The 19,896-nt window shown below is 42.5% G+C and overlaps 1 protein-coding gene across 1 annotated transcript in view; it reads right to left on the minus strand.

Annotated features, from left to right (window-relative positions):
- Positions 1 to 2,905: 2,905 nt before the first annotated feature.
- ABHD17C (abhydrolase domain containing 17C, depalmitoylase) overlaps positions 2,906 to 19,896 on the minus strand; it is a 44,793-nt gene continuing 27,802 nt past the window's right edge. Inside the window, exons 2-3 of the mRNA XM_073568671.1 lie at positions 7,950 to 8,129; positions 2,906 to 4,367 (exon numbers count right to left, since the gene is read on the minus strand). Coding sequence (XP_073424772.1) covers positions 4,148 to 4,367; positions 7,950 to 8,129 — 400 coding nt within the window. The 3' untranslated portion in view covers positions 2,906 to 4,147. The remainder of the gene's footprint in view (positions 4,368 to 7,949; positions 8,130 to 19,896) is intronic.

Here is a 19,896-nt window from a genome sequence, read left to right on the forward strand (position 1 = left end):
TTCCTACTATTGCCAGGTGCTGGCAGGCAGACCTCAGTGGGCACACTGCGCATGTGCCCACCATTTTCTTCCAGGAAGACGCTGCCGGCCGGGGGGTGCAGGAGGATCCAGGAACACCAGGAGGTACCAGTGGGGGGGACCCCCATTTCTCTCTCCTCTGATGTGCGATCACATCAGAGAAGAGAGAAATTAAATGGGAAATCTGACTTTTTGTGGTCGCCATTAATTAGTTAATAATGGCGATCGCAACACTGGGGTCGGTAAAAACTGACCTGAATCATGTTCTCTGGGGTCTCAGCTACCGTTAAAAGGCGTATCAGCAGGCGTTAATACATTTTTATTCATTGGAAACCATTGTGGGTTCATCATCAGCAACGCAGGAGTGACATCTTCCGGTTCGTTTCGCACTGTTTGGTCCCTCCAGTGACTGATGTCCTTGCAGCAGCTGATATATACAGTTGTGGCCAAAAGTATTGATACCCCTGCAATTCTGTCAGATAATGATAATGATAATGATTGCAAACACAAATTCTTTGGTATTATCTTCATTTAATTTGTCTTAAATGAAAAAACACAAAAAGAATTGTCCTAAAGCCAAATTGGATAATTCCACACCAAACATAAAAAAGAGGGTGGACAAAAGTATTGGCACTGTTCGAAAAATGATGTGATGCTTCTAATTTGTGTAATTAACAGCACCTGTAACTTACCTGTGGCACCTAACAGGTGTTGGCAATAACTAAATCACACTTGCAGCCAGTTGACATGGATTAAAGTTGACCCAACCTCTGTCCTGTGTCCTTGTGTGTACCACATTGAGCATGGAGAAAAGAAAGAAGACCAAAGAACTGTCCGAGGACTTGAGAAACCAAATTGTGAGGAAGCATGAGCAATCTCAAGGCTACAAGTCCATCTCCAAAGACCTGAATGTTCCTGTGTCTACCGTGCGCAGTGTCATCAAGAAGTTTAAAGCCCATGGCACTGTGGCCAACCTCCCTAGATGTGGACGGAAAAGAAAAATTGACAAGAGCTTTCAACGCAAGATTGTGCGGAAAGAACCTCGACTAACATCCACACAAGTTCAAGCTGCCCTGCAGTCCGAGGGTACAACAGTATCAACCCGTACTATCAGTCGGCATCTGAATGAAAAGGGACTGTATGGTAGGAGACCCAGGAAGACCCAACTTCTTACCCCGACACATAAAAAAGCCAGGCTGGAGTTTGCCAAAACTTACCTGAAAAAGCCTAAAATGTTTTGGAAGAATGTTCTCTGGTAAGATGAGACAAAAGTAGAGCTTTTTGGGCAAAGGCATCAACATAGAGTTTACAGGAGAAAAAAAAGAGGCATTCAAAGAAAAGAACACGGTCCCTACAGTCAAATATTGCAGAGGTTCCCTGATGTTTTGGGGTTGCTTTGCTGCCTCTGGCACTGGACTGCTTGACCGTTTGCATGGCATTATGAAGTCAGAAGACTACCAACAAATTTTGCAGCATAATGTAGGGCCCAGTGTGAGAAAGCTGGATCTCCCTCAGAGGTCATGGGTCTTCCAGTAGGACAATGACCCAAAACACACTTCAAAAAGCACTAGAAAATGGTTGGAGAGAAAGCACTGGAGACTTCTAAGGTGGCCAGCAATGAGTCCAGACCTGAATCCCATAGAACACCTGTGGAGAGATCTAAAAATGGCAGTTTGGAGAAGGCACCCTTCTAATATCAGGGACCTGGAGCAGTTTGCCAAAGAAGAATGGTCTAAAATTCCAGCAGAGCATTGTAAGAAACTCATTGAAGCGGTTGGTTGCAGTTATTTTGGCTAAAGGTTGTGCAACCAAGTATTAGGCCGAGGGTGCCAATACGTTTGTCTGGCCCATTTTTGGAGTTGTGTGAAATGATCAATGTTTTGCTAATTGCTTCTTTCTCTTTTGTGTTTTTTCATTTAAGACAAATTAAATGAAGATAATACCAAAGAATTTGTGTTTGCAATCATTTTCAGGAAGAAACCGAGTATTATCTGACAGAATTGCAGGGGTGTCAATACTTTTGGCCACAACTGTATTTCATGCCAGTTACATGTTGCTCTGAAGCAACCAAAGGTGAGTGGATCCAATGCCTTGCCACTTTTTTGTTAACGGTTAAGACCCTGTTGCATTTTCTTTCTCAGTTTTGTTGTTTGTTCGTTCTTTTGAATGACACCATTGATTTTACCACATAGTGTACTGGAAAATGGGGAAAACATTCCAAGTGCGGTGAAATTACAAAAAAAAAAAAAAAAAAAAGTGCAATTCCACAATTTTATTTTTCATATTTAACATGTTCACTATATGGTAAAACTGACCCAGCAATATGATTCCTAGTTCAGTGCGAGTACGCAGATACCAAACATGCAATTTTGTTTTTATTTAAATGGTGAAAAAAAATATATACGGTATATATTCCAGACGTTCGTATGAAAAGTTTTTTTACGTTTGTCACCATTTTCCAAGACCCGTAGAGTTTCAGTTTTTCAGGATCTGGGGCTGTGGCACCAGGATGATGCACCTTCGAGAACGATGATCGTTTTGGCTGCACAAAAGATAATTTTACCTGATCAATGAGCACTTTGTTCACTGGTTGATTGGCCGCCTGTTTACAAGTCATTACAAATCACAAAACAAGTGTTTTTAACAATTGCTTGATTATCTAGCAGTGTAAATGTTTCTTTACCTCCAGATACAATAGGACACAGTCAGAGATTTTAGGGTGTCAATGCCTTGACAGGTCAGAGAGGCTTTTTTGGCACAAGGGGGGGCCTAAACAATAGAAATGCAGGGGGTATTATTATGGCTGATGGGTATGTACATAGAAATAACTTTCTGGCAATAAATCCTATTTGTCCAGAATGAATAAAGCAATGGCAGACTGTAGATCTCCTTTCCATGCATTCTTTATTCCAACACAATTGCAGTACTTTCCTCAAGCAACAAGAAACAAATCAGAGCATATTCTGTTAAAACAATTTCTTAGACTCACAGTATATTTCAGGACCACAATCCCTTAAATGCCAGAGATCAGGATAAAGGGATGTTCACCTGTTAATCCACAGGAATAAAGAACCGAGCCGAGCCTGCATCTCTCCAGCGAGGGGACATGTTCAGACTCAAACATGTAGTGTTATACTTTGTGCCTTTCCAGTGTCAAAAAAAGGAACATGTACTACAAACGGAAGTTAAGTTTTGTATTCTTACAGATTTTCCCCTCACAAAGCCTTATAAAAATCACATAATAGAAAAAGAAAACGAATCTGGGGATAAAAAGTTAACAAAACCCTTAAAGTTGTTTAAAAAACGGGCCAGTCGTTTGTCAAGGACAGGAAACCAACAGAAAAGCAAGACTTAAATGTGGAGACGGACAAACAGAACCTATGTGGAATGCAGAAACGGAAGATAAAGGAGTTACATCGTCTACTCAAATGTTCACATTAAAATTTTTACATCACATTTTGCTTATGCGAAAGTCCCACGAGCCAAGAGTAAGAATTTGTCAAGAGATTATTAAATAATGATCTAGGAACTCTATCCGTTTACTCGTCGTACATGATAGTTAATGGAAATAATTTACCAAGGATAAATACTTGAATTATTCAACATCCTACCAAGATTTATAAATCTGCCAGGAAATGCCCCATCACAATACCACATTATTATATGATTTACCAAACAAGCAAAACTCCTCTTGATTCAGTTAAAAAAAGATCATCCATTGAAGTAGAATATACGTATTAATCAGGTAAAATTCTGCATCAGATCCAAAAAGAAAGCCAGCGGCCCCCAGAGCGGTTGTGATGGGATTTGACCTCCAAAATATTATCGTGTAAACATGTTCTATAAACTGTGCTCTAGAAAATGAGACTCCAGATTCTTTTTTTTTGTGTGTGTGGTCTCCTCTAAAAGGCTGAGATTTTAATTACAGCAGCTGACAGCACATGAACAAGAGAAATTAAACGAAGAAAAGAAAGACTGATGCCACGGGATGCTTGATCTGAGTAATCCAGCCCCAGTGCGGGCATGTTTTGGGCACTGGTAGAATTTGCCCAGCACCATAGTGGACACGTCTTTACAGACTCGTCGCATCTGCCGTTCACAGTAAATGAGGTAAGACAGGAGGAGGCTCTCAAGAGTTGGGTAACTCATGAGATATGAACTGCTTTAATCTTTCTAGATATTGCGCGTACAGCTCTATGTCATTGTGCCCTGCGCCTTCCACCCAAAGAGGCTCAACAGCCCGGGGGCAGCGCTCGTACATTGCCAGGCCATGGGAGAAATCAATCACTTCATCTTCAGTTCCATGGATTATTAGTACAGGAGATGTCACCTTGGATATTTTGTCAATGCTGAAAGGAACAAAAAAAGAAAGACTTAGTAGTAGAAATCACATACACTTTACATTCACAACATGTCTAAGCTGAAAGGGGTATATTTTTAGACAGACATTTTTAGCATGTAGTCAGCCGGGGGTCGAAGCAGTGAGCCCCCAATTCCTAGAATAAAACAGAAGTGACGTTAGCTCCGTTATGTCCCACTTCATCTACACCTGGCTTTCTTCGGGGTCGTTGGCTATAAAGAGAAGATCAGAGACCCTTAAGGAAACCTAAGCAAAGCAGACATGAAAGAAGAGGCACATCACTTTCATATTGCTGCTGCCATGTCCTTGTTGTTGGAGGGTACCTCAGGAGTCGCATCCCACCGATGATGGCATCGCTCTTCTGATATCTAGGCTAGGGAAATGCATCTTCAGACCATTTCCTCCAGGGTGTGAAAACCTACAAATAACTAAGATTTTTGCAAGCTAAGGCTATGTGCACATGGAGTTTTTTGCCTCTGCGGATTTTGTAGTAAAAACCGTAGATAAATCCGCAGGACTAAAGTCCTGCGGTTTATCTGCGGTTTTGCCCTGCGATTTTACACCTCATAATGGATGAGGTGTGAAACCGCAGCGTTTCTGCACAAAAGAATTGACATGCTGCGGATTGTAAACCGCAGCAAAACTGCGCTGAAAAATCTGCAGCATGTGCACTGCATTTTCCAGTTTACCATTGAAAACAATGGTACTGTACAACGCACCTAAATCTGCTGCGGACCCACAGCTGCAGAAACGCTGCGGAGCCGCAGCAGAATCCGCACCGTGTGCACATACCCTAAGAATAGTATCCAGCCTAAGCAACCCCTGTAAGCTATGAAACCTGGATTTAAGCCAGATACTTTACCTAAAGCTGCTACATTTACCTCCGAGCGCTGCCTCCGCAACTCTCCATTGAGAGGTCTTGAAGTGAACCGGTCACCATGAAAGTATAGCCTAATCTGCAGGCACCATGTTGTAGAACGGGGAGGGGAGGGTTAATTTCTAGTTTTGTGAGAAAAGATTCTATATAACCTCTGGTTTAATCATCAAAACTTCTGGTCTTTCGGAGATTTTCAGTCCAGCGGGCAGTCCGATCAGCGACTGACAGCTTTCTTTATATATACGTGTGCGTAGAGATAGCTGTCAGTCGCTGATCGGACAGTCCACTGGACTGAAAATCTCAGAAAGACCAGAGGAGTAAATGATGAAAAAAAAAAAGTTAACACTGAATCCTTTTTCAAAAACTATGAAAATCAACCTACTCTGCTCGTCCTGCTCTATAACATGGTGCCAGAAGATAGGACTGCATTTTCATGGTGACAGGTTCTCTAAGTCTAGCCTGGTGTTTAGCTTTTTGATAATGACAAGAATGTTTCCATTCACTGAGAGCAAACATGAAAATGGTAATTATGTTAGACACAAAATACAACTGAATACAGCAGATGATAGGCCTTTTCTCAACCTATATAACTATGTCCATCAAGTTCAACCTTTCTCATCAAAAACCTAGAAACTCCTATGGTTAAAGTGAACTGAATTTCATAACAATGTTGACATTTCCCTTTGCTCCGGCTTCACTAGTACAGGACATTTCAGACACTGATTTTTCATTTACTTCCTTATTAAATAATATTTGCACGTTAGAAAAAACCTGGAATCGTTCCCTTGGCTGACTGCTCTTCCGACAAGAGAGGGAGCCAATATTTAGCAGCACAGTCTGTGGACAGTTCCTCCACAGCTGAAACATTTTTTCCCTGAAATGTCAGGGTAATCAAATGCTGAAAATAAGCTGTAATTTTAGAGAATAAAAGTATTATAGTTATGAGGCCAAGATGATGGGACCAGTGCAGAACGCTTAGCATCCTAATACTGAACAGGCTCTGCACGATGAAGGAAGTTCTGGTAAGGAGACACTGGATAAATAGTATGCGGAGAAAAATTCTCCAGGTGATGCCAGGCACTAAAATAAGTTGTGCTTCCAGAGCACGGTGTTCATTAATCTGTGTGGATGAGTGATATATACATTTATTAACCCACTAGATGGAGGCCTGACGCTATCGCTTTGGGAGGGTGGTAATGTCACGATGGGGGCAGGCTTTGCAGCGTTGAGAATCTCTCCCCTCATGTGCTCACCCACCTATCCACTCTCTCTTCCCCCATGTGCTGACTTCTCCCGTCTGTGCTCTCCCTCTCTTCTCTGACCTGTCTACCCCATGTGCTAGCCCCCTTGTCTCTCTTTCACTGGCATTACAGCAGGAGATCGCAGAGGATATATTTTGTGAGGTAAAATATTATTTAAAAACAGTCAGTGAAATATTTTACCTCACAAAATGAATCCTCTGTGATCCCCTGCTGTAATGTCAGTATTGTCTTTTGCTTCCTCCTTGTCCAGGAGATGAGGTATGCTCCGTACACGGTCAGACACAGACAATTTTTAAAATGACCTTTCGTTTTTGGGAAAACCCCTTTAATGTGACCGGCTTCCTCTGCCTGTAGACACGTCGCACATCTGCCGCCGGGATCAGCCAAATGATTCACTGCGCCTGTGCGGAATTCTCGCAGGCGCAGTAAATCAGACCAATGCCATCTTTGTGCAGATAGATAGCGGCGGTCACATTAAAACAGCGCATGCACTCCTCCTGTACAAAGATGGTGGCGGTCAATGACTCATTCGGCTGATCCTGGCGGCGGCGTGTTCGCGATGGTGTTCCGCTGGTGGTACCGCGCAAGAGGCTGCGTACGGTGTATACAGTGTGTGTGTGGGCGCGCGGTGCTGTTTCGCTGGTGGTACCGCGCAAGAGGCTGGTACCACCAGTAGTTTCCATATTGAGACCCCCATCACTTGGGCGTCCCAATATGGCGGTCGGTGAACTTCCGCCGCTTGGAATTCTGGGATCAAGACACATCTGGACGGAACAGGAAGTGAAGACATTACAAGGTAAATTATATATTAGATTTTACATACATTGCCGTTGCATGCTTCAGACACAATTTGTGCTTGAAATCTATGTGACCATGGGCCTATGCTTTCATGGTTTTATGCCTTCTGTGACATGATACTTTTCTGAACCTTTTCCCAAACCATGTATATTTTAAAGTTTCAGGTTTTCACGTAAACTACTGATTTTTGGGAGGATGACAATCAGTATAATTGTGCTTGGCATTAGGCATCGTTCGGACGCCCGCTTTTCAGGTATGCGTTCCATTGATTGTCACGGACAGAACAGTTACCCATTTTAATCTATAGGAATGATCACATTTGAGTGTCTTTCATGAAGGCCGTTGTCCAAGGACGTCTTTTTTTTTTTACCAGCATTAGGGATAAAAACTACCAATACAAGCCTATGGGTTTGTAAAAATTATGGACAGCACAAGGATGGGAAAGGATTGGTAATGTAGTCATCCATACATGAAAGTCACTGATGGTAATAACTGAAATATTGGCCAGAGACTGATGAAACTCACATCCACAACGCTGATAACACTTGTACAATATTTTTTGCATACATAAAAAATGCATGCGTCTCTACGAGGCCTTAAAACGACTTTCAGTGCGAGCAATTGGTGGTCTCACCTGGGGAAAGCGTCAAAACAGTATGTCTTCCTTGTGTCCGGAAAAGCAACCCGCAGCCCCGACATAAGGGGAGAGTGTAGAATAACAGCTGCACATTCATAACGTGACGCTAGGTCCACCGTGGGGACTGTGCCAATGCTCTGGCCATAGAGGATAATGTTCTCAGGGCTGACACCATATCTATAGAAAAAAAGGAAAAGGGAGAACATTTAGGCACTGAATATTTAAATTCACGATCAAATCTTTATAGGTTATTCTTCTATCATAAAAAGCTGCTGAAACAGTGATGTGTCTAGATCAGCAAACTTACAACGTTACAGATTCAAAACCTTGCCAATCATAAAAATATATATATAAAATGAGGCAGAACAAAACAAAAACATACATGAAGAATCATAGTACGAGGGATGAGTAAATACTAAAGAAATGTAGCAAACATGCGGACAACTCTGTCCTTAATCTGAAGTAATCCGTCTAGTCAGCAAAACTCATAACTGGGAAGAAGGAATTTCACAGGCGGCCATTACTCACAGTAGGTAGTTGGGAACTCAACTAATGAGCAAGAGCTCACTAGTCAGGCAGCGTGACAAGCATGAGGGAGGAAGGAGGCAGCCATGATTGCAGGTGTGCACCACATGAGAGCTGGGAAAAGAAAAATCTGGCATCTTTTAATAAGGCCAACATTTCATACTGTCTCCAGTGAAGACGTGTGATCATCTTTGGTTTCCTAAACGGATTAAAGTGTTTTACTTCAATGGCTTCCACTATTATCCACATCAAGGAAGAGGAACGCAACTACCTTAATCAGATTATCTGCAGACATCTCCTGTGATTAGCTGTGGATAGAATGTCACCACGGGAGCAGAGGCGCGATGGAAGCCCTACCAGAAGTGGAGCAGTCCCCAGTGGAGGAGAGCACTATGTCCATTATGTCTGAACGTAATCTAATTAATGTCCGGCAACAGTGACAACACAACCATCTTGGAACTGCAAATACAATAACTACTTATTGGTCAGTAGAAAGAAAAAATTAAACTCCCCCCAGAGTTGACTGTAAAAACGAGATCAAATCAGGGCACCACTAAGGCCTCTTTCACACTTCCGTTTTTTACAATCAGTCACAATCCGCTAGGTTTTGAAAAAAAACGGATCCTCAATTTTTTTTTGAGGATCCGTTTTTTTCCCATTGACTTGCATTAATGGCGGATTGTGACGGATTGCTGTCCGTTACATCCGTTTTTTGTGAGGATCCGCCAAAAGTTGCTGTCCGTCACCATCCTCAAAAATTTCAAAACGGAGCTTGTAACGTTTTTTTCTCTGGCGGATCCTGCAGACACTGATTTAACCCGAATTTCTTTCTGGGTGCCGGACAAAAAAAAAAAAAAATTCTTTTCTTTCTCTCTCTCTCTCCCCGGCCAGCGATTCCTTTAAATTTCTTCATTTTCAGGATCCGTCTAAAAACGGATCCTGTGCCATCCGTTCACATCAGTTTAGAACGGATCCGCTTGTCTGCCTTTTTGGCGGATTATAACTGATGCAAAAAACTGAAGTGTGAAAGAGGCCTAATGAGTCAACGAATGCGCGAACAGATTAAAATCAGCTGAAAAACAATTATTTATTGCAGCAGAAAAATCCTAGTTGTCTGCAGCACATCACCCTGTGTGGGACAGAATGATCCCATCAGCAGTCGCTCTGCCTTGTGCAAATGCGCAGATCAATGCTCAGTATTCAGCGATATGTCAGACAACTAGTGGAAAAAAAAAAAAGAGTCATTGCTTCTGGATAAAAAGGCTGTCGTGCCTTTCCAGTCCTGCATTGTCCTTTTAAGCTGGTCACATTCCAGATAGTAAATTACAGAATAAGTTATATGGGTTACATAAAAAAGACTTCATGGAATAAAGGTCATGCAGCTTCTCCTCTCAAGATGCTCTTAACTCCAAGTTCTTGGAAGTATGTTACACATTACGATGGTCATGCATCACATCTCTAGACTGAGGAAGCGTGCCGTATTAGTTACAGACAAGCCCACAAAAGACTGCTGCTGTTCACTATAAATACAACACTCCATGTGAACGCCAACCTACCACAGATACTACGGCATACCATCAGGACAGTAAATACAAGTCTGCCATCAGCAGCATGAAGCCTGTGAACATATGGCTCACAAGCCACTACTGGTCCAGAAGCACTTTTTTTTATTATTGATATCCCAACATCATGCTCTACATCCGTGTACGCTTAAAAAAAAAAAAAAAAAGCGCCACAAAAAAAGCACAAGGATGCAGTCTATCGCAGCCCACTCCCTAAGGGAGATGAACCCCCAATAAACATTTATCCCACCGTCCTGACAAGAAGGACACAGCAAAAGTCCAGGATCGGTTGTCTCCCCTCGACAGAGCTTAGGAAGAGCCAGTTGTGCGTTTGCAGAGGGGAAAGCAGTACCCGACGGCCACACATTCTCCTAGACCGATGATCAGGAGAGAACCAATAAGGGACCACACCTTGAAAAGTCCTTGTAACAAGGAGACACCTTGAATAAAATAATGAAAGTTTGCCAATGCAAAACTGAAGGACCTTCAACGGGGATCGGGGATATTTAAAAATTCACCACCCCAGCCAAAATGACGAGGAATAAGGGTGGTACTTAAAAGTGTGAAGGGATAAGAGTGGGTAAAATGAAATAGAAATAAATGTTGTTCCAAACCCAGCGAGTTCAGGCACACATGACCATCACTCCTGGGGCAATTTGCACCTTAGGCTTTCAAAGTTACCCAACCTAATGGCTTTGACCCTGTGGTCAGTGGTCACCTGACTGGATGGCTATATAAGCCACCTCGCGTGCACCCCAAAGCTTCCACCCAGTGTATACTATCAGTCTACTATGGCAGTCCCTGTTCTGATAGTTCATAAGATCCTATATTTGATCTTCGTAACACTGACAAACCAGTGATGAGCGACCTTGCTCGTGTGACAATAGAGTGTCCTCGGCGTGCTCGAATACTAATGTTTGAGTCCCCGTGGCTGCATGTCTGGTGGCTGTTCGACAGCTGCAACACACGCAGGGTTTGCCTGTTAGGCTACCCCTGCCTGGGTTGCGGCTGTAGAACATCCGTGAGACATGCAGGCGAGGGAACTCCTAGTATTTGAGAGTGCCAAGGATACTCTATTAGCACACAAGCATGGCTCGGATAACACCTTATCCGAGCACGCTCGCTCACCACGACTGACAAATAAAAGGTCATTTCCGTGAAATAGGTCTACCCACGATTGACCAAGCAACCAGCTTTTGCATGTTGACTTGGTGGTAAGTAGTAACCACAAGATGCTGGTGGAGGACTGTACTTGCCATATCAATGATGCTTAATTCATACCATTACCTTTTTCTATTGAAGCAAGACAAACTATTCATAATTGCTGTAATTCCCTACCCAACATTATAGGTGTACAGTAAAACACAAAGCAGTAGTGTCAGAACATGCAAGACTTAAGCTCCTGCTTCAAATTAGTAGCAAGAATGCTAGGAAAAACACAAGTTACCCAGAAAACCAAAATGAAACCCTTGACTGTTCCGATGAAGCTGTGGTTAATTTGCACTGGGTTTTTATGTTCAGTAGCTTGGAGGAGACGTCATGTTTGGACTCGCATTTCTGATTCTCCAAGTGTGATGTTCCACATCCGTACAGAAGGTGGAGAGGAGCTGAGCATTTAATGGAGACAGGCTGGAGCCACAGATCGTTGGAAATGTCATTCAGCTGCCACAAAGTTATCATCTCATTTTCCTTTGCCTCAATTCTGTATCTCATTAGAGAAGCAGTAAAGGGCGCTGTGTGCGTGTTTATACCCAAGAGATGGACAGAGAAGCAGTGCTGCATCACCAGGCACAATGCATGGGGAGAAGAGACATGGAGTGATCAAACGCACCTGACAAACATCATTTACATGGCTGATATGTCATTATATGCTCACATTCAATCTACACTCACTGGCCACTTTATTAGGTACACCATGCTAGTAAGGGGTTGGACCCCCTTTTGCCTTCAGAACTGCCTCAATTCTTCGTGGCAGAGATTCAACAAGGTGCTGGAAGCATTCCTCAGAGATTTTGGACCATATTGACATGATGGCATCACACAGTTGGCGCAGATTTGTCGGCTGCACATCCCTGATGCGAATCTCCCGTTCCACCACATCCCAAAGATGCTCTATTGGATTGAGATCTGGTGACTGAGGAGGCCATTTGAGTACAGTAAACTCATTGTCATGTTCAAGAAACCAATCTGAGATGATTCGAGCTTTATGACATGGCGCATTATCCTGCTGAAAGTAGCCATCAGATGTTGGGTACATTGTGGTCATAAAGGGATGGACATGGTCAGCAACAATACTCAGGTAGGCTGTGGCGTTGCAACGATGCTCAATTGGTACCAAGGGGCCCAAAGAGTGCCCAGAAAAAATTCCCCACACCATGACACCACCACCACCAGCCTGAACCGTTGATACAAGGCAGGATGGATCCATGCTTTCATGTTGTTTACGCCAAATTCTGACCCTACCATCCGAATGTCGCAGCAGAAATCGAGACTCATCAGACCAGGCAACGTTTTTCCAATCTTCTACTGTCCAATTTCGATGAGCTTGTGCAAATTGTAGCCTCAGTTTCCTGTTCTTAGCTGAGAGGAGTGGTACCCAGTGTGGTCTTCTGCTGCTGTAGCCCACCTGCCTCAAAGTTCGACGCACTGTGCGTTCAGAGATGCTCTTCTGCCTACCTTGGTTGTAACGGGTGGCAATTTGAGTCACTGTTGCCTTTCTATCAGCTCGAACCAGTCTGCCCATTCTCCTCTGACCTCTGGCATCAACATGGCATTTCCGGCCACAGAACTGCCGCTCACTGGATTTTTTTTCTTTTTCGGACCATTCTCTGTAAACCCTAGAGATGGTTGTGCGTGAAAATCCCAGTAGATCAGCAGTTTCTGAAATTCTCAGACCAGCCCTTCTGGCACCAACAATCATGCCACGTTCAAAGGCACTCAAATCACCTTTCTTCCCCATACTGATGCTCGGTTTGAACTGCAGGAGATTGTCTTGACCATGTCTACATGCCTAAATGCACTGAGTTGCCGCCATGTGATTGGCTGATTAGAAATTAAGTCTTAACACACAGTTGGACAGGTGTACCTAATAAAGTGGCCAGTGAGTGTATATCCCACTGTAGAGTCAGGCTTATAAGGGGGGGGGGGGGGGTCTGCAGACGCTTAGTGAATCCTGCCAAATCCTAATTTCACGCAAGTATATGATTTGCATGCTTACGGCCACGTGCCGACTACCTATTTTTCCCGTTTCTCACAATATTTTATTGAAAGAAGAAAAAAAAAAAAAAGTTAGTCTGGAAGCATGCAATTTGTATACTAGGATCAAGTGGTGAGCACTTCTTCAGGCGAACAGGATGTAATCCTAACGGTGTGTATATTGCACGCTGTTAGGATTCAGCAAGATGTAGAGTGACTGCAGAAACTCATGCATGTCCCAGAGAACCCCTTTAAGTCCATATTTACTGTATAGTGCAAGTGAATGTAACTCTCAAAACTCCACCCACATATCATAAAAATCTGAAAATATCATAAAAGAAGTGTATTGATTTATATGGCTATGGGCTCAGCGAGTTTTTTTTTTGTTTTAGGAGTTTTTGAAGCTGAAACCGGAAAAACTCTCAATCTAGAAACTCCTCAAACTAATTGTCTGCTTTGAAAACTTAGCAAAAACACTCCTAATGCAGATAGGGGAATAATAAATTCTCTCAGTACTTTACTGATTAAAATTACATTTAAAAGGGGAATACAGAGTCCGAACAGGAGACGCAAAAAAAATTAACAGATTTTGTAGAATTTCCATTTTTTACACTGCTCTGCTCGTTGCGATTATCTTTGTATGAACACTATACAAGGCAGGCTGTCAAACACTGATTAGGACCGCCCACTTGACTACACAGAATGAACAGATTTCAATAACACAAACTACACCACAATCTATTCGGCATCTCCTGATTCATAACATGATGCCCAGAGACTAAGGGTATGTTCACACAGGGCAAACACAGGCTTTCTGGGCAAAAAAAAAATCCACAGCATATTATAGTATCAGAAAGTAGATTACATTTTACCAAATCTCATTTACAAGTGGTGTAAAAAAAAAAACCAAAAAAAAACCATTGGCAATCTGCAGAGAAATTAACCCGTGACTGGTCACTGCAGATGCCACACATTGCCATTTATAAGGTAAAACGGAATAAATCCACAGTGGAGTCACAGACAAATCTACAGGAGAAACTCAAGCAAAGCTGGTTGGCGTCAGACTATAACCTGCCTCGTCTACATCCAGGCGGACCTACCCATGGGACAGATGCATGACACAGGAATTTAAAGAAGATCTGACAGCTTGATAGAATAAGCTGCAGTGTTTACCTGAGGAACAACAATTTCTGCAATGATACAACTTGTATCTAGGATTATTTTTGACCAGTTTTTCCTCCTGTATGCTACATCTCTGATTGTCAGTAGTCTCTGAGCTATAGGGTTGAGAGTAGCTGCCATGTTGTCTCCCATACACAGAACATACAGAGATGAATTCCTGTTCTCTGCAGCATACAGACAGAAGTGGCAACCTGGAGGAGATTAAACAGAACTCAACAATGTGGCTGTGAATCCTGCACTTAGGTAAAGGCTGCTACGCAGATTATGTGCCTGTGTCTGTATCTCACCCCGTTCCTCCGCTTTCCCCCCTCTATTGACTTCAATGGGAGCTGCCACCCGATATTCCTGAGAGCTGGTAGTGTGTCTTGCTCTGTCCAAGATTAATTTTAGCAGTTTTTCAAAGTGAAGGATGAGGTCAGGAGGCAGGGAGAAGAATTGGCTACTAAGTGGAGAAAGAAGCAGGTTTCCAGTTTCTTATATTTGTCTGTACTATTGATTTATGTAAAGTTTGTTGAAAGGACAGGGACAATTTACCGAAAATCACTCCTTGATGCCCTGCACTAGTCCTTACACCGTATCTGCCAAGAATGTTCCTTCACCTAAAAATGGACTGATTTGAAGTCCATGACTAAAAACTGCAGCTGAGTTCTTGTACTTAAATCATGCTTATAAATAAGATACAGCAAACCATTACAATCTGTTGGGTGATACTGAAGAAAAAGTTACTCAACCTGACTAGGGAAAAGAGGACGTGACCCTTCTATACCAATGACAGCCCACGATGTGAAGGCCATGATGAGCCATATCAAGTGGATAGGATACCTTCTCATAAACGGGAGAGTCATTAAGTCTGCTCCTTATTGATCACAACGGGTACAAAAACAACCTAAAATATAGTCCTCCTGGATAAACACGTGTCATGTAGTAAGAGGTATTGGATTACACACAGTGCTCAGCGATTTACCTCTGGTGATAGGGCATGGAAACTAGAGAGATGAATGACTTCACTCGACATTCCTAAAGCAACCACAAACTAAATGAAAACCACCGAACTAAACACTGCCAACCTTAGGGAGAACATGGATTATACACAAGCACAAAATTAATCAGACGATAAACTCATTTGTATTTGTCAACAGCTTTCATAAGCAATACGTGGAGAAACCGGTTGCAGACATTTGTGTACATGAAGCACACGTTTTTCGGCCTTTTAAGCAAGAGAACTTGGGGTTCACACTTTTGGTAAACTTTGGGGAAAAAAAAACATCTTCCCAAAAAATTTCTGCATAATGGATGTCTGGACCTAGAGGGTTTTCTTATCAGCTACATGAGTAAAGGTTGACGGATCTGTGATGTTTGCAGGATTTCCTTAGTATTTATTGCACAGGTGGTGGAAGGATGATCAAGGCATCAGGAATCTCTCACCTGTGCAATACTATGGAAATCCAGAAAACATGACCTCTAGGGAGCCATGAGGACTGGAGTGTGGAAACTAATGTGACCAATCATCTCTCAGTACTGATGAAGTCAGGTTTTACCACTATTAGGTATGTGCAGACGATCAGTAATCGCTGCGGGTTGGACGCTGTGTACTTGTGCAGCGTCCAACCTGAAGCGTCCAGATGTTACAGCATAGTGGATGGGGCTTCAAGAAATCCCATGTCCACTGTGCGTCCAGTGATGCCCACGGATCACCCGTGAAGACGGATATGTGGCGTGTTACTCCAGACCACCGCAGCATGTCAATTTCTCTTGCGGAGACTAGAAATTACATCAATAGAATGTATTGGACGCTGAATTCATCTGCGTTCAATAGACGGCAGAACTTTGAACACAGCGGACATGTGCTGCGTCCAAAGCGCTGCCTCTTCCGGATTGCCTGCACATACCCTAAGGCTATCTTCACACATTTTGTTTTTTTATGTAAATTGTCAGCTGCGTTTTACAGTATTAGCCAAATCAATGAGACTTCAGAAATCTCTCGCACACATCTTTTTTCCTGACTGAATTGGAAAACTGCTGCATTTGTGAAAACTGCAACATGTCACTTCTTTCAGAGTTTTTTCACCCATAGAAACCAAAGAATACGTGCACAAACCTAAGGAAGTTGCATCATTTTTTTTTTTTTTTTTTTTTTGGGGGGGGGGGGGGGGGGGGCATACCTGATAAATACGCAGCAAAACCTGTTTCTTTACTGCCAGAGCAGGTTTTGCTTCCACAGAAAAAACGCAGCAAAAAAAAAAAAAAACCCAACATGTGAACATAGCCTAAAACATTTGATTGTACGAAACCTGTGCAGAACCAGTAGCGTTACTGTTGGTAGGTACATTACTGTTGTAGCACGATTCGGAGGTGAGAGATTTGTCATAAAACTCCTTTAGTAAACAGTGGAAGTCACATAATAACAGAGTCACTCTCACTGTAGAAAAAAAATTTTTTCAAAGCCAAGACCATATATACAGGTCTCCACCAGTATGGAACATTAGAGATCCAGCACAACCTCTGTGCCAGGTCTGGAGATCACACACGAGCTCCACGATTCTGCCTCCAGACATTCGCATACATATCATACAGCAGCTATGCACGAGCCGTGGCCCCGACAGGCCTGATCACGGCTCTAGCCATGCTACACGTCTAATGTACGAGCTGCGGAAAATGAATTCATTCACTCCTGGCTGCCTATGCACATTCCAGACAAGCCATCAACGAGAAGAGGAGCTTCGAGTATATCCATTGCCTAAAAGACCTGCAGTGCTGAAACACAGTGTGACAAAAGTACCCCGCTATGAGAAAATACCCTAAACCATAAAATCTCTAATGAGTGGGAAACAAGAAAACCCATTCTTAACCGTTAGGGGGTACTCCGAATCTGGATCCATTGACTGATTGGACTTGATTTGCAAAAAAATGAAGTTTTATCAAACATGCCAATTAGGATGCTCAGCACATCCTCAGCCTGGCCAACATTATTCTGCCCACTGGTTTTGCCCAGGCCTCCTTCCCTGTAAGCAGGGCTGTGGAGTCGGAGCTCATTTTGGTGGACTGGGAGTCGGTGTAAAATGGACCGACTCCGACTCCTAAAATATATAATAAATTGGGTACAGTAATTCAATGCAGAATGTGCTGAATATTTTTTCATAGGAATTTGGGAAAGTTATGAAATGTCCTATAAATGACTGTTCTATTCCTGGTCTAAGGCTACATTCACACACAGCGTTTTTGCTGCATTTTTTAAGGATACGTTTTTCAGCTGCAAAAGCAGATCAGATTTTTTAAAAAAACGCATCACCTGAAAGGTTTTTGAGCTCATAGATAATGTTTTCAATAGCAAAAGCAGATTAGAAAAACACCGCACAAACTGACATGCTCATTCCTTGTGAGGATATGTTTTTGAGCCCAAAAACGGATCCTCACAAAACGATGTGTCTGAATGTCATATCTTGAAACCCACTGACTTTGCTGGGATGCCCAGAGTCACTGCATTTTACTGCAAAAACACTGTGTGAATCATGGCCGTAGCCAGCGAGGGGCAGCTGCCCCCCCCTAGAAGCAGGGGCACGCAAAACTCACTTGTATGCTGCAGTGCTCCCGTCCTGCACAGGCTCTAGACTGCAGGGGGCAATCTCCCCTCCTCTGTCCTGTCTTCTGCCCTCTTCACCAGAGAGAGGAGGGGTGCCTGCCCTGCACAGGATTCCTGGGCCCCGAGCTGGAGAAAGTGAAAGTACTGCTGCTCATCTCTGTCACAGGAAGGTAACTAATGCTAATATTGTAGGTGATTATTATGTGCTCTCTGTAAAAGGAAGATCTTAAAAAGACTCTCAAAAGACGCTTCATGTTTCTTAAAATGGATGCCTGCACACGTCACAGAGTGAACTATTTTGCCATCAATTTTCGATATGTTTATGACAACAAAGAAATTGTTACCAAGACACTGGCAATAAAAGATACTAAAGCTCATCACAGCAGCCAGTTTCTCCAGGCCTTAGTGGAAAAAGTTCTGCAAGATTGCGAACTCAAAAAAGAACAGGTTCTTGCTATTGTAACGGACAATGCTTCAAACATGATAAGTACAATTAAGCTGATGAATGAGAGTAATGAACAACAGCTAGAAGAACATTTCACATTCAGTATGTTGGAGATGGAAGGCCACAGTCCCGTTCATGCAACTGAGGAACAAACAGATATTACAACAGAAGAACAGCAAAATTATACTTTAGAAATAGATGATCTTGTTGAAGCTGCTTCAAAACACTTTCCTATTCATCACATGCGCTGTGTTGTGCACACGCTGCAGCTGGCAATAAGAGATAGTCTGCAAGAGGGACATGCTGGAAATCTGATTGGAAAAGTGAGGAAATTGGTTATTGCCGCCAGAACCCCTAAAATTTATTCCATCTTGAAGAGACGTGCTGGGAAAGGGGCAATTGTCGATCAAGCCACTCGGTGGGGCAGCACTTATTTAATGATTGAGCGATTGCTTGAACTAAAACCATTTCTTATAGATATGGTGAACCCTCAGGTAACCCTAAATGAAGGTCAATGGACACAGGTGGCTGAATTGAAGTAATTGCTTAATCACCCATTTACCGTGACTAAAAAGTTACAAGCTGAGGATTTAACTCCTGGCATTTTCATAAGGGAGTGGAAGAACTTGCTATTTTGCCTGTCCCAAAGAGGAGGTTTAATCGCAGATGGCATTTCTGCTTCAATGAAACAGAGAGAGACAGAGCTATTGGAAAATAAAATTTTTCTGGCAGCTGTTTATGTGGACCCAAGTCATCGGCTTACTAAAGGAAAAGAAGCTCTGACTGAGGTAGCAGTTAGGAAGAGTGGCCTACAGGAGGACTGCCAGGCGCAAGAGGACTTGGGTCCTGACAGTGCTACTGCTGCCATATCTTCATCCTCATCAGATGAGGAGTTTGACTTTGACAAGTATTTGGATGATATGGAGCAGGCAAAGCGTTGTCGCAAGGAAAAAGATTTCACTCCGTCCCTGATAGCAAGAAGATTGACCATATTTCAGCAAAATGTTTCACTTTCTCTCAAAGAAATAGAAAAATTCAACCGTTCATCAAAACTGACTGTGCATGACGCAATTCCTTTATACTTGGAAATTGTTAGAGATGTTGCCCATGTGGTCACGGCTTTGCCTCCAACCCAAGTTAGTGTAGAGAGGTTGTTCTCTGGCCTTAAAATTATTAGGTCAGATTTTAGGTCATCTATGAAGGAGGATCTGATGGAGGCAATTCTATTTCCTAGAACAAATTCATAGCCTGCACAAATGTTATTTAGTATGTTTTTGTTGAAAACTGTTTTTTGCCACTTACTTATTACATAGTGTTATTATATATATATATATATATATATATATATATATATATATATATATATATATATATATTCGATATTACATAGTGTATTACATATTTACAATTTATTACAGTTTTTTGTGTTCTAAAGTTGTATTCCAATAAATGTAT

This window comes from Dendrobates tinctorius, unplaced genomic scaffold (assembly GCF_039654945.1).
Source record: "Dendrobates tinctorius isolate UK_male_01 unplaced genomic scaffold, ASM3965494v1 ptg000022l, whole genome shotgun sequence".
NCBI lineage: Eukaryota > Metazoa > Chordata > Amphibia > Anura > Dendrobatidae > Dendrobates > Dendrobates tinctorius.